This window comes from Carcharodon carcharias, chromosome 9 (genome assembly GCF_017639515.1).
Source record: "Carcharodon carcharias isolate sCarCar2 chromosome 9, sCarCar2.pri, whole genome shotgun sequence".
Lineage (NCBI taxonomy): Eukaryota > Metazoa > Chordata > Chondrichthyes > Lamniformes > Lamnidae > Carcharodon > Carcharodon carcharias.
In genome coordinates, this window is record NC_054475.1 from 77,682,889 (window position 1) to 77,700,092 (window position 17,204).

General features: G+C 44.5%; 1 protein-coding gene across 2 annotated transcripts in view; it reads right to left on the reverse strand.

The window, feature by feature from the left end:
- The window catches only part of btk (Bruton agammaglobulinemia tyrosine kinase), a 424,430-nt gene that overhangs the window by 17,890 nt on the left and 389,336 nt on the right, over positions 1-17,204 (reverse strand). For both annotated transcript variants that reach the window (XM_041196306.1, XM_041196307.1), the window contains exons 16-17: positions 1,717-1,835; positions 67-224 (exon numbers count right to left, since the gene is read on the reverse strand). In XM_041196306.1, the coding sequence (XP_041052240.1) occupies positions 67-224; positions 1,717-1,835 (277 nt within the window). The remainder of the gene's footprint in view (positions 1-66; positions 225-1,716; positions 1,836-17,204) is intronic.

Sequence of the window (17,204 nt, forward strand, 5' to 3'; positions counted from 1 at the left end):
GTATAGACTGAAAGTCATCAAATTTCCTTTCAGAGCAGTTGAATGATAAAAATATGAGAGACTTACATCCTCCCAGCAGCTATACATGATGTTGTAGACATTCTCGGAGGCCTGCTGGGGTCTATACAAGCGACGTCCTTGCAGTATATGATCCACTACATCTGCATTGTTGAATCTTTCATAGGGCGTTTTCCCCAAAGAAAAGGTCTCCCACATCAGGACCCCTGTGGCAAGGAGTAAAGTCAATAAATACACAGAGAGCAAGAATGGCCGCCAGCAAAACTAGTGATAGCTCAAATAATCACCTCCCTCTCCGATCACTCAGTCGCTGGTCCAATGCCCCATTCACTTTCTCCCTTTGCCTCCTTGGTAGCTTCTTCTCTTTGAACTGATATTGCAAAATATCAGTCTCTTTGGACCTCCACTGATTCTAATTTGTCACCATTTAGAAAGTCCCCTGTTTGATTCTTTTCAGATCTAAAGTGGATAATCTCACATTTGTTTACATTGAAATCCATTTGTCACAATTTTGTCCATTCACTTAATCTATCACTAGCTGTGTGTAATTTTATGCTTCCATCTATATTGCTTACAGTGCCATTGTGTGCCTTTCTTCCAAGGCCGCAACACAGATCCTTGTGGGTCATCAGTCCTTCAACAGCACCTTCCAAACCCACAACTTCCACAATTAGTAGGACAAGGGCAGCAGATACATGGAAACAGCACCACCTGGAAGGTCCCCTCCAAGTCACTCACCATCCTGACTTGGAAATATATCGCCGTTCCTTCACGGTCATTGGGCCAAAATCCTGGAACTCTCCCTAACAGCACTGTGTGTGTACCTACATCACATGGACTGCAGCGGTTCAAGAAGGCAGCTCACCACCACCTTCTCAAGGGCAATAATGGATAGACAATGAATGCTGGCCTAGCCAGCAACACCCATATCCCATCAACTAACAAAAAGAACAGTTCAGATTTCAGTGACGTCCTCCTTAGTGAATCGCAAACATCTCAAAAATGGGTCCTTGATGAGGTTCAGGTAGGAAAATTGCTCCTAAACATCCTGTGTGATATGGTCTGCTAAGAGCCTTTCTCCCCCTCCATCTCCCTCTTCCATCAGTTTGCCCTGTTCTCCTCATTCTTCCAGGCATGCTCAACTCTCAGCATGCAGCCAAATCTGAGAGCATTTCAGCATCTGCCACGCCACTCCCTGCAGACTTCTGCAACATCAAGTAACTATGGAAAGCATCAAAAACAGATCAAATTGTCGCTCCAGCCAGAACAAATCAGCTGGCAACTAACCTGTAAGTCATTGATGATCCTTTTATATAGTGCTGGCGGGATAGAGAAGGGAGTCTTCATGCTGATTACCCCATGTTTAGTTGTATGAGTTTAAGAAAAACTGGCAGCTCTGCATATTTCTGGCAGACATTAACTGCAAGAGTAATGCCTTGATCAAAGGTGTCCAAAGTGCTTTGTATCAGAAGTGTGTGCCACACCATGAATTCAATTTTAGATCTCTAATGTCACTCATAGGCAGCTACCAAAGAACAGGTGGTACTGAGCCCAGTTTCTCACCAATCGAATGTTTAATGTAAACTGAAGCCGTTTTGCTGAACCCACAACACAAAACATGAATGCCCAGCACCATCCCAAACATAGTTGTAAGTGTCAATATTAACCGAGTCTAAAGCAAAGTGATTGTGTACTCACCAAAGGCCCATACGTCAGATTTGCTGCTGAATCGGGCAAAGTTGAGAACTTCAGGAGGAGACCAGCGCACAGGGAACTTTGAACCTTGTGAACTTGTGTATTCATCATCGAGGACATACCTAACAGAAAACATACCATCAGTCTGGGATTAAGAGTGCAGACTTGACTGCACTTAGCAACATTATAAATAGACTCCAAAATAAAGAAAGTGAGCATTCTTAAAACATCTTTCACAGCATCACAATCTCGACAAATGCTTTAAAGCAAATTAAATATTTTTGAAAAGTATTCATTGTTAAAATGTAGGAAACACAGCAGCAAATTTGATGAGAGCAAACTCCAACAAACACCGATCTGCTAATGGCTAGATAATCTGTTAAACTGCTGCTGATGGAGGGTAAATATTGGCCACAGCACTGAGGAGAATGCCCTTGCTTTACCTAAAATAGTATCGTGGGGTCTCTTGAATCAACCAAGAAAACTTAGGGGGCCTTAGATAGACATCTCATAAAATATGATATCTCCAACTATGCAGCAATCCCTCAGCACTGCACTAGAATGTCAACCTAGAATCCCTGCAGACAGAAGTTTTTCTGTAGGCTGGAATCCGTCAAATATCTCTCCCACCTTTGTGTTAGTGCACAATACACCAACACAAACTGTCCACGCCAACACAAACTGTCCACACCAACACAAACGGTCCACCCCAAAACAAACTGTCCACCCCAAAACAAACTGTCCACACCAACACAAACTGTCCACATCAACACAAACTGTCCACACCAACACAAACTGTCCACACCAACACAAACTGTCCACGCCAACACAAACTGTCCACGCCAACACAAACGGTCCACCCCAAAACGAACTGTCCACACCAACACAAACTGTCCACATCAACACAAACTGTCCACACCAACACAAACTGTCCACACCAACACAAGCTGTCCACACCAATACAAACTGTCCACACCAATACAAACTGTCCACACCAACACAAACTGTCCACACCAACACAAACTGTCCACACCAATGCAAACTGTCCACACCAACACAAACTGTCCACACCAACAAAAAAATTTCCACACCAATTCAAACTGTCCACACCAACACAAATTGTCCACACCAACAAAAACTGTCCACACCAACACAAACTGTCCACACCAACACAAAATTTCCACACGAATACAAACTGTCCACACCAACACAAACTGTCCACACCAATACAAACTGTCCACACCAACACAAACTGTCCACACCAATACAAACTGTCCACACCAACACAAACTGTCCACACCAACACAAAAATTCCACACCAATACAAACTGTCCACACCAACACAAACTGTCCACACCAATACAAACTGTCCACATCAACACAAAATTTCCACACCAATACAAAATTTCCACACCAATACAAACTGTCCACACCAATACAAACTGTCCACACCAACACAAAATTTCCACACCAATACAAACTGTCCACACCAATACAAACTGTCCACACCAATACAAACTGTCCACACCAACACAAAATTTCCACACCAATACAAACTGTCCACACCAACACAAACTGTCCACACCAATACAAACTGTCCACACCAACACAAACTGTCCACAGCAATACAAACTGTCCACACCAACACAAACTGTCCACACCAATACAAACTGTCCACACCAATATAAACTGTCCACACCAACACAAAATTTCCACACCAATACAAACTGTCCACACCAATACAAACTGTCCACACCAACACAAAACTTCCACACCAATACAAACTGTCCACACCAACACAAAATTTCCACACCAACACAAACTGTCCACACCAACACAAAATTTCCACACCAACACAAAATTTCCACACCAATACAAACTGTCCACACCAATACAAACTGTCCACACCAACACAAACTGTCCACACCAACACAAACTGTCCACACCAACACAAACTGTCCACACCAATACAAACTGTCCACACCAACACAAACTGTCCACACCAATACAAACTGTCCACACCAACACAAACTGTCCACACCAACACAAACTGTCCACACCAACACAAAATATCCACACCAATACAAACTGTCCACACCAACACAAACTGTCCACACCAATACAAACTGTCCACACCAACACAAACTGTCCACGCCAACACAAACTGTCCACGCCAACACAAACGGTCCACCCCAAAACAAACTGTCCACCCCAAAACAAACTGTCCACACCAACGCAAACTGTCCACATCAACACAAACTGTCCACACCAACACAAACTGTCCACACCAACACAAACTGTCCACGCCAACACAAACTGTCCACGCCAACACAAACGGTCCACCCCAAAACAAACTGTCCACCCCAAAACAAACTGTCCACACCAACACAAACTGTCCACACCAACACAAACTGTCCGCACCAACACAAACTGTCCACACCAACACAAACTGTCCACACCAATACAAACTGTCCACACCAACACAAACTGTCCACACCAACACAAACTGTCCACACCAATACAAACTGTCCACACCAATATAAACTGTCCACACCAACACAAAATTTCCACACCAATACAAACTGTCCACACCAATACAAACTGTCCACACCAACACAAAACTTCCACACCAATACAAACTGTCCACACCAACACAAACTGTCCACACCAACACAAAATTTCCACACCAACACAAACTGTCCACACCAACACAAAATTTCCACACCAACACAAAATTTCCACACCAATACAAACTGTCCACACCAATACAAACTGTCCACACCAACACAAACTGTCCACACCAACACAAACTGTCCACACCAACACAAACTGTCCACACCAATACAAACTGTCCACACCAACACAAACTGTCCACACCAATACAAACTGTCCACACCAACACAAACTGTCCACACCAACACAAACTGTCTACACCAACACAAAATTTCTACACCAATACAAACTGTCCACACCAACACAAACTGTCCACACCAATACAAACTGTCCACGCCAACACAAACTGTCCACGCCAACACAAACGGTCCACCCCAAAACAAACTGTCCACCCCAAAACAAACTGTCCACACCAACGCAAACTGTCCACATCAACACAAACTGTCCACACCAACACAAACTGTCCACACCAACACAAACTGTCCACGCCAACACAAACTGTCCACGCCAACACAAACGGTCCACCCCAAAACAAACTGTCCACCCCAAAACAAATTGTCCACACCAACACAAACTGTCCACATCAACACAAACTGTCCGCACCAACACAAACTGTCCACACCAACACAAACTGTCCACACCAATACAAACTGTCCACACCAACACAAACTTTCCACACCAACACAAACTGTCCACACCAACACAAAATTTCCACACCAATGCAAACTGTCCACACCAACACAAACTGTCCACACCAATACAAGCTGTCCACACCAACACAAACTGTCCACACCAACACAAACGGTCCACCCCAAAACAAGCTGTCCACCCCAAAACAAACTGTCTACACCAACACAAACTGTCCACATCAACACAAACTGTCCACACCAACACAAACTGTCCACACCAACACAAACCGTCCACGCCAACACAAACCGTTCACGCCAACACAAACGGTCCACCCCAAAACAAACTGTCCACCCCAAAACAAACTGTCCACACCAACACAAACTGTCCACAAAAACACAAACTGTCCGCACCAACACAAACTGTCCACACCAACACAAATTGTCCACACCAATACAAACTGTCCACACCAACACAAACTGTCCACACCAACGCAAACTGTCCACACCAACACAAACTGTCCACACCAACACAAAATTTCCACACCAATTCAAACTGTCCACACCAACACAAATTGTCTACACCAACAAAAACTGTCCACACCAACACAAACTGTCCACACCAACACAAAATTTCCACACGAATACAAACTGTCCACACCAACACAAACTGTCCACACCAATACAAACTGTCCACACCAACACAAACTGTCCACACCAATACAAACTGTCCACACCAACACAAACTGTCCACACCAACAAAAAAATTCCACACCAATAAAAACTATCCACACCAACACAAACTGTCCACACCAACACAAACTATCCACACCAATACAAACTGTCCACATCAACACAAAATTTCCACACCAATACAAAATTTCCACACCAATACAAACTGTCCACACCAATACAAACTGTCCACACCAATAAAAACTGTCCACACCAACACAAAATTTCCACACCAATACAAACTGTCCACACCAATACAAACTGTCCACACCAATACAAACTGTCCACACCAATACAAACTGTCCACACCAACACAAAATTTCCACACCAACACAAACTGTCCACACCAACACAAACTGTCCACACCAATACAAACTGTCCACACCAACACAAACTGTCCACACCAACACAAACTGTCCACACCAATACAAACTGCCCACACCAATATAAACTGTCCACACCAACACAAAATTTCCACACCAATACAAACTGTCCACACCAATACAAACTGTCCACACCAACACAAAGCTTCCACACCAATACAAACTGTCCACACCAACACAAACTGTCCACACCAACACAAAATTTCCACACCAACACAAACTGTCCACACCAACACAAAATTTCCACACCAACACAAAATTTCCACACCAATACAAACTGTCCACACCAATACAAACTGTCCACACCAACACAAACTGACCACACCAACACAAACTGTCCACACCAATACAAACTGTCCACACCAACTCAAACTGTCCACACCAATACAAACTGTCCACACCAACACAAACTGTCCACACCAACACAAACTGTCCACACCAACACAAAATTTCCACACCAATACAAACTGTCCACACCAACACAAACTGTCCACACCAATACAAACTGTCCACACCAACACAAACTGTCCACGCCAACACAAACTGTCCACGCCAACACAAACGGTCCACCCCAAAACAAACTGTCCACCCCAAAACAAACTGTCCACACCAACGCAAACTGTCCACATCAACACAAACTGTCCACACCAACACAAACTGTCCACAACAACACAAACTGTCCACGCCAACACAAACTGTCCACGCCAACACAAACGGTCCACCCCAAAACAAACTGTCCACCCCAAAACAAACTGTCCACACCAACACAAACTGTCCGCACCAACACAAACTGTCCGCACCAACACAAACTCTCCACACCAACACAAACTGTCCACACCAATACAAACTGTCCACACCAACACAAACTGTCCACACCAACACAAACTGTCCACACCAACACAAAATTTCCACACCAATACAAACTGTCCACACCAACACAAACTGTCCACACCAATACAAACTGTCCACACCAACACAAACTGTCCACACCAACACAAACGGTCCACCCCAAAACAAACTGTCCACCCCAAAACAAACTGTCCACACCAACACAAACTGTCCACATCAACACAAACTGTCCACACCAACACAAACTGTCCACACCAACACCAACTGTCCACGCCAACACAAACCGTCCACGCCAACACAAACGGTCCACCCCAAAACAAACTGTCCACCCCAAAACAAACTGTCCACACCAACACAAACTGTCCACATCAACACAAACTGTCCGCACCAACACAAACTGTCCACACCAACACAAACTGTCCACACCAATACAAACTGTCCACACCAACACAAACTGTCCACACCAACACAAAATTTCCACACCAACACAAACTGTCCACACCAACACAAAATTTCCACACCAACACAAAATTTCCACACCAATACAAACTGTCCACACCAATACAAACTGTCCACACCAACACAAACTGTCCACACCAACACAAACTGTCCACACCAACACAAACGGTCCACCCCAAAACAAACTGTCCACCCCAAAACAAACTGTCCACCCCAAAACAAACTGTCCACACCAACACAAACTGTCCACACCAACACAAACTGTCCGCACCAACACAAACTGTCCACACCAACACAAACTGTCCACACCAATACAAACTGTCCACACCAACACAAACTGTCCACACCAACACAAAATTTCCACACCAATACAAACTGTCCACACCAACACAAACTTTCCACACCAATACAAACTGTCCACACCAACACAAACTGTCCACACCAACACAAACGGTCCACCCCAAAACAAACTGTCCACCCCAAAACAAACTGTCCACACCAACACAAAATTTCCACACGAATACAAACTGTCCACACCAACACAAACTGTCCACACCAATACAAACTGTCCACACCAACACAAACTGTCCACACCAATACAAACTGTCCACACCAACACAAACTGTCCACACCAACAAAAAAATTCCACACCAATAAAAACTATCCACACCAACACAAACTGTCCACACCAACACAAACTATCCACACCAATACAAACTGTCCACATCAACACAAAATTTCCACACCAATACAAAATTTCCACACCAATACAAACTGTCCACACCAATACAAACTGTCCACACCAATAAAAACTGTCCACACCAACACAAAATTTCCACACCAATACAAACTGTCCACACCAATACAAACTGTCCACACCAATACAAACTGTCCACACCAATACAAACTGTCCACACCAACACAAAATTTCCACACCAACACAAACTGTCCACACCAACACAAACTGTCCACACCAATACAAACTGTCCACACCAACACAAACTGTCCACACCAACACAAACTGTCCACACCAATACAAACTGCCCACACCAATATAAACTGTCCACACCAACACAAAATTTCCACACCAATACAAACTGTCCACACCAATACAAACTGTCCACACCAACACAAAGCTTCCACACCAATACAAACTGTCCACACCAACACAAACTGTCCACACCAACACAAAATTTCCACACCAACACAAACTGTCCACACCAACACAAAATTTCCACACCAACACAAAATTTCCACACCAATACAAACTGTCCACACCAATACAAACTGTCCACACCAACACAAACTGACCACACCAACACAAACTGTCCACACCAATACAAACTGTCCACACCAACTCAAACTGTCCACACCAATACAAACTGTCCACACCAACACAAACTGTCCACACCAACACAAACTGTCCACACCAACACAAAATTTCCACACCAATACAAACTGTCCACACCAACACAAACTGTCCACACCAATACAAACTGTCCACACCAACACAAACTGTCCACGCCAACACAAACTGTCCACGCCAACACAAACGGTCCACCCCAAAACAAACTGTCCACCCCAAAACAAACTGTCCACACCAACGCAAACTGTCCACATCAACACAAACTGTCCACACCAACACAAACTGTCCACAACAACACAAACTGTCCACGCCAACACAAACTGTCCACGCCAACACAAACGGTCCACCCCAAAACAAACTGTCCACCCCAAAACAAACTGTCCACACCAACACAAACTGTCCGCACCAACACAAACTGTCCGCACCAACACAAACTCTCCACACCAACACAAACTGTCCACACCAATACAAACTGTCCACACCAACACAAACTGTCCACACCAACACAAACTGTCCACACCAACACAAAATTTCCACACCAATACAAACTGTCCACACCAACACAAACTGTCCACACCAATACAAACTGTCCACACCAACACAAACTGTCCACACCAACACAAACGGTCCACCCCAAAACAAACTGTCCACCCCAAAACAAACTGTCCACACCAACACAAACTGTCCACATCAACACAAACTGTCCACACCAACACAAACTGTCCACACCAACACCAACTGTCCACGCCAACACAAACCGTCCACGCCAACACAAACGGTCCACCCCAAAACAAACTGTCCACCCCAAAACAAACTGTCCACACCAACACAAACTGTCCACATCAACACAAACTGTCCGCACCAACACAAACTGTCCACACCAACACAAACTGTCCACACCAATACAAACTGTCCACACCAACACAAACTGTCCACACCAACACAAAATTTCCACACCAACACAAACTGTCCACACCAACACAAAATTTCCACACCAACACAAAATTTCCACACCAATACAAACTGTCCACACCAATACAAACTGTCCACACCAACACAAACTGTCCACACCAACACAAACTGTCCACACCAACACAAACGGTCCACCCCAAAACAAACTGTCCACCCCAAAACAAACTGTCCACCCCAAAACAAACTGTCCACACCAACACAAACTGTCCACACCAACACAAACTGTCCGCACCAACACAAACTGTCCACACCAACACAAACTGTCCACACCAATACAAACTGTCCACACCAACACAAACTGTCCACACCAACACAAAATTTCCACACCAATACAAACTGTCCACACCAACACAAACTTTCCACACCAATACAAACTGTCCACACCAACACAAACTGTCCACACCAACACAAACGGTCCACCCCAAAACAAACTGTCCACCCCAAAACAAACTGTCCACACCAACACAAACTGTCCACATCAACACAAACTGTCCACACCAACACAAACTGTCCACACCAACACAAACTGTCCATGCCAACACAAACCGTCCACGCCAACACAAACGGTCCACCCCAAAACAAACTGTACCCCAAAACAAACTGTCCACACCAACACAAACTGTCCACATCAACACAAACTGTCCGCACCAACACAAACTGTCCACACCAACACAAACTGTCCACACCAATACAAACTGTCCACACCAATACAAACTGTCCACACCAATACAAACTGTCCACACCAACACAAAACTTCCACACCAATACAAACTGTCCACACCAACACAAACTGTCCACACCAACACAAAATTTCCACACCAACACAAACTGTCCACACCAACACAAAATTTCCACACCAATACAAACTGTCCACACCAATACAAACTGTCCACACCAACACAAACTGTCCACACCAACACAAACTGTCCACACCAACACAAAATTTCCACACCAATACAAACTGTCCACACCAACACAAATTGTCCAAACCAATACAAACTGTCCACACCAACACAAACTGTCCACACCAGTACAAACTGTCCACACCAACACAAACTGTCCACACCAACACAAAAATTCCACACCAATACAAACTGTCCACACCAACACAAACTGTCCACACCAACACAAACTGTCCACACCAATACAAACTGTCCACATCAACACAAAATTTCCACACCAATACAAAATTTCCACACCAATACAAACTGTCCACACCAATACAAACTGTCCACACCAATACAAACTGTCCACACCAACACAAAATTTCCACACCAATACAAACTGTCCACACCAATACAAACTGTCCACACCAATACAAACTGTCCACACCAACACAAACTGTCCACACCAACACAAAATTTCCACACCAATACAAACTGTCCACACCAACACAAACTGTCCACACCAATACAAACTGTCCACACCAATACAAACTGTCCACACCAACACAAACTGTCCACACCAATACAAACTGTCCACACCAATATAAACTGTCCACACCAACACAAAATCTCCACACCAATACAAACTGTCCACACCAATACAAACTGTCCACACCAACACAAAACTTCCACACCAATACAAACTGTCCACACCAACACAAACTGTCCACACCAACACAAAATTTCCACACCAACACAAACTGTCCACACCAACACAAAATTTCCACACCAACACAAAATTTCCACACCAAAACAAACTGTCCACACCAATACAAACTGTCCACACCAACACAAACTGTCCACACCAACACAAACTGTCCACACCAACACAAACTGTCCACACCAATACAAACTGTCCACACCAACACAAACTGTCCACACCAATACAAACTGTCCACACCAACACAAACTGTCCACACCAACACAAACTGTCTACACCAACACAAAATTTCCACACCAATACAAACTGTCCACACCAACACAAACTGTCCACACCAATACAAACTGTCCACGCCAACACAAACTGTCCACGCCAACACAAACGGTCCACCCCAAAACAAACTGTCCACCCCAAAACAAACTGTCCACACCAACGCAAACTGTCCACATCAACACAAACTGTCCACACCAACACAAACTGTCCACACCAACACAAACTGTCCACGCCAACACAAACTGTCCACGCCAACACAAACGGTCCACCCCAAAACAAACTGTCCACCCCAAAACAAACTGTCCACACCAACACAAACTGTCCACATCAACACAAACTGTCCGCACCAACACAAACTGTCCACACCAACACAAACTGTCCACACCAATACAAACTGTCCACACCAACACAAATTGTCCACACCAACAAAAACTGTCCACACCAACACAAACTGTCCACACCAACACAAAATTTCCACACGAATACAAACTGTTCACACCAACACATACTGTCCACACCAATACAAACTGTCCACACCAACACAAACTGTCCACACCAATACAAACTGTCCACACCAACACAAACTGTCCACACCAACAAAAAAATTCCACACCAATAAAAACTGTCCACACCAACACAAACTGTCCACACCAACACAAACTATCCACACCAATACAAACTGTCCACATCAACACAAAATTTCCACACCAATACAAAATTTCCACACCAATACAAACTGTCCACACCAATACAAACTGTCCACACCAATAAAAACTGTCCACACCAACACAAAATTTCCACACCAATACAAACTGTCCACACCAATGCAAACTGTCCACACCAATACAAACTGTCCACACCAACACAAAATTTCCACACCAACACAAACTGTCCACACCAACACAAACTGTCCACACCAATACAAACTGTCCACACCAACACAAACTGTCCACACCAATACAAACTGTCCACACCAACACAAACTGTCCACACCAATACAAACTGTCCACACCAATATAAACTGTCCACACCAACACAAAATTTCCACACCAATACAAACTGTCCACACCAATACAAACTGTCCACACCAACACAAAGCTTCCACACCAATACAAACTGTCCACACCAACACAAACTGTCCACACCAACACAAAATTTCCACACCAACACAAACTGTCCACACCAACACAAAATTTCCACACCAACACAAAATTTCCACACCAATACAAACTGTCCACACCAATACAAACTGTCCACACCAACACAAACTGTCCACACCAACACAAACTGTCCACACCAATACAAACTGTCCACACCAACACAAACTGTCCACACCAATACAAACTGTCCACACCAACACAAACTGTCCACACCAACACAAACTGTCCACACCAACACAAAATTTCCACACCAATACAAACTGTCCACACCAACACAAACTGTCCACACCAATACAAACTGTCCACACCAACACAAACTGTCCACGCCAACACAAACTGTCCACGCCAACACAAACGGTCCACCCCAAAACAAACTGTCCACACCAACGCAAACTGTCCACATCAACACAAACTGTCCACCCCAAAACAAACTGTCCACACCAACGCAAACTGTCCACATCAACACAAACTGTCCACACCAACACAAACTGTCCACACCAACACAAACTGTCCACGCCAACACAAACTGTCCACGCCAACACAAACGGTCCACCCCAAAACAAACTGTCCACCCCAAAACAAACTGTCCACACCAACACAAACTGTCCACACCAACACAAACTGTCCGCACCAACACAAACTCTCCACACCAACACAAACTGTCCACACCAATACAAACTGTCCACACCAACACAAACTGTCCACACCAACACAAACTGTCCACACCAACACAAAATTTCCACACCAATACAAACTGTCCACACCAACACAAACTGTCCACACCAATACAAACTGTCCACACCAACACAAACTGTCCACACCAACACAAACGGTCCACCCCAAAACAAACTGTCCACCCCAAAACAAACTGTCCACACCAACACAAACTGTCCACATCAACACAAACTGTCCACACCAACACAAACTGTCCACACCAACACCAACTGTCCACGCCAACACAAACCGTCCACGCCAACACAAACGGTCCACCCCAAAACAAACTGTCCACCCCAAAACAAACTGTCCACACCAACACAAACTGTCCACATCAACACAAACTGTCCGCACCAACACAAACTGTCCACACCAACACAAACTGTCCACACCAATACAAACTGTCCACACCAACACAAACTGTCCACACCAACACAAAATTTCCACACCAACACAAACTGTCCACACCAACACAAAATTTCCACACCAATACAAACTGTCCACACCAATACAAACTGTCCACACCAGCACAAACTGTCCACACCAACACAAACTGTCCACACCAACACAAAATTTCCACACCAATACAAACGGTCCACCCCAAAACAAACTGTCCACCCCAAAACAAACTGTCCACACCAACACAAACTGTCCACACCAACACAAACTGTCCGCACCAACACAAACTGTCCACACCAACACAAACTGTCCACACCAATACAAACTGTCCACATCAACACAAACTGTCCACACCAACACAAAATTTCCACACCAATACAAACTGTCCACACCAACACAAACTGTCCACACCAATACAAACTGTCCATACCAACACAAACTGCCCACACCAACACAAACGGTCCACCCCAAAACAAACTGTCCACCCCAAAACAAACTGTCCACACCAACACAAACTGTCCACATCAACACAAACTGTCCACACCAACACAAACTGTCCACACCAACACAAACTGTCCACGCCAACACAAACCGTCCACGCCAACACAAACGGTCCACCCCAAAACAAACTGTCCACCCCAAAACAAACTGTCCACACCAACACAAACTGTCCACATCAACACAAACTGTCCGCACCAACACAAACTGTCCACACCAACACAAACTGTCCACACCAATACAAACTGTCCACACCAATACAAACTGTCCACACCAATACAAACTGTCCACACCAACACAAAACCTCCACACCAATACAAACTGTCCACACCAACACAAACTGTCCACACCAACACAAAATTACCACACCAACACAAACTGTCCACACCAACACAAAATTTCCACACCAATACAAACTGTCCACACCAATACAAACTGTCCACACCAACACAAACTGTCCACACCAACACAAACTGTCCACACCAACACAAAATTTCCACACCAATACAAACTGTCCACACCAACACAAATTGTCCAAACCAATACAAACTGTCCACACCAACACAAACTGTCCACACCAGTACAAACTGTCCACACCAACACAAACTGTCCACACCAACACAAAAATTCCACACCAATACAAACTGTCCACACCAACACAAACTGTCCACACCAACACAAACTGTCCACACCAATACAAACTGTCCACATCAACACAAAATTTCCACACCAATACAAAATTTCCACACCAATACAAACTGTCCACACCAATACAAACTGTCCACACCAATACAAACTGTCCACACCAACACAAAATTTCCACACCAATACAAACTGTCCACACCAATACAAACTGTCCACACCAACACAAACTGTCCACACCAACACAAAATTTCCACACCAATACAAACTGTCCACACCAACACAAACTGTCCACACCAATACAAACTGTCCACACCAATACAAACTGTCCACACCAACACAAACTGTCCACACCAATACAAACTGTCCACACCAATATAAACTGTCCACACCAACACAAAATTTCCACACCAATACAAACTGTCCACACCAATACAAACTGTCCACACCAAAACAAAACTTCCACACCAATACAAACTGTCCACACCAACACAAACTTTCCACACCAATACAAACTGTCCACACCAACACAAACTGTCCACACCAACACAAACGGTCCACCCAAAACAAACTGTCCACACCCAAAACAAACTGTCCACACCAACACAAAATTTCCACACGAATACAAACTGTCCACACCAACACAAACTGTCCACACCAATACAAACTGTCCACACCAACACAAACTGTCCACACCAATACAAACTGTCCACACCAACACAAACTGTCCACACCAACAAAAAACTCTCCACACCAATAAAAACTATCCACACCAACACAAACTGTCCACACCAACACAAACTGTCCACACCAATACAAACTGTCCACATCAACACAAAATTTCCACACCAATACAAAATTTCCACACCAATACAAACTGTCCACACCAATACAAACTGTCCACACCAACACAAACTGTCCACACCAACACAAACGTCCACACCAAAACAAACTGTCCACACCAATACAAACTGTCCACACCAACACAAACTGTCCACATCAATACAAACTGTCCACACCAACACAAACTGTCCACACCAACACAAACTGTCCACACCAACACAAACTGTCCACACCAACACAAACGGTCCACACCAAAACAAACTGTCCACCCCAAAACAAACTGTCCACACCAACACAAACTGTCCACATCAACACAAACTGTCCCACCAACACAAACTGTCCACACCAACACAAACTGTCCACACCAATACAAACTGTCCACACCAACACAAACTGTCCACACCAACACAAACTGTCCACACCAACACAAACTGTCCACACCAACACAAAATTTCCACACCAACACAAAATGTCCACACCAACACAAACTGTCCACACCAATACAAACTGTCCACACCAACACAAACTGTCCACACCAACACAAACTGTCCACACCAACACAAACTGTCCACACCAACACAAACTGTCCACACCAAAACAAACTGTCCACACCAATACAAACTGTCCACACCAACACAAACTGTCCACACCAACACAAACTGTCCACACCAACACAAACTGTCCACACCAACACAAACTGTCCACACCAACACAAACTGTCCACACCAACACAAACTGTCCACACCAACACAAACTGTCCACACCAATACAAACTGTCCACACCAACACAAACTGTCCACACCAACACAAACTGTCCACACCAACACAAACGGTCCACCCCAAAACAAACTGTCCACCCCAAAACAAACTGTCCACACCAACACAAACTGTCCACATCAACACAAACTGTCCACACCAACACAAACTGTCCACACCAACACAAACTGTCCACAGCCAACACAAACTGTCCACGCCAACACAAACGTCCACCCCAAAACAAACTGTCCACCCCAAAACAAACTGTCCACACCAACACAAACTGTCCACACCAACACAAACTGTCCAGCACCAACACAAACTGTCCACACCACACAAACTGTCCACACCAACACAAACTGTCCACACCAACACAAACTGTCCACACCAACACAAACTGTCCACACCAACACAAACTGTCCACACCAACACAAACTGTCCACACCAACAAAAACTGTCCACACCAATACAAACTGTCCACACCAACACAAACTGTCCACACCAATACAAACTGTCCACACCAACACAAACTGTCCACACC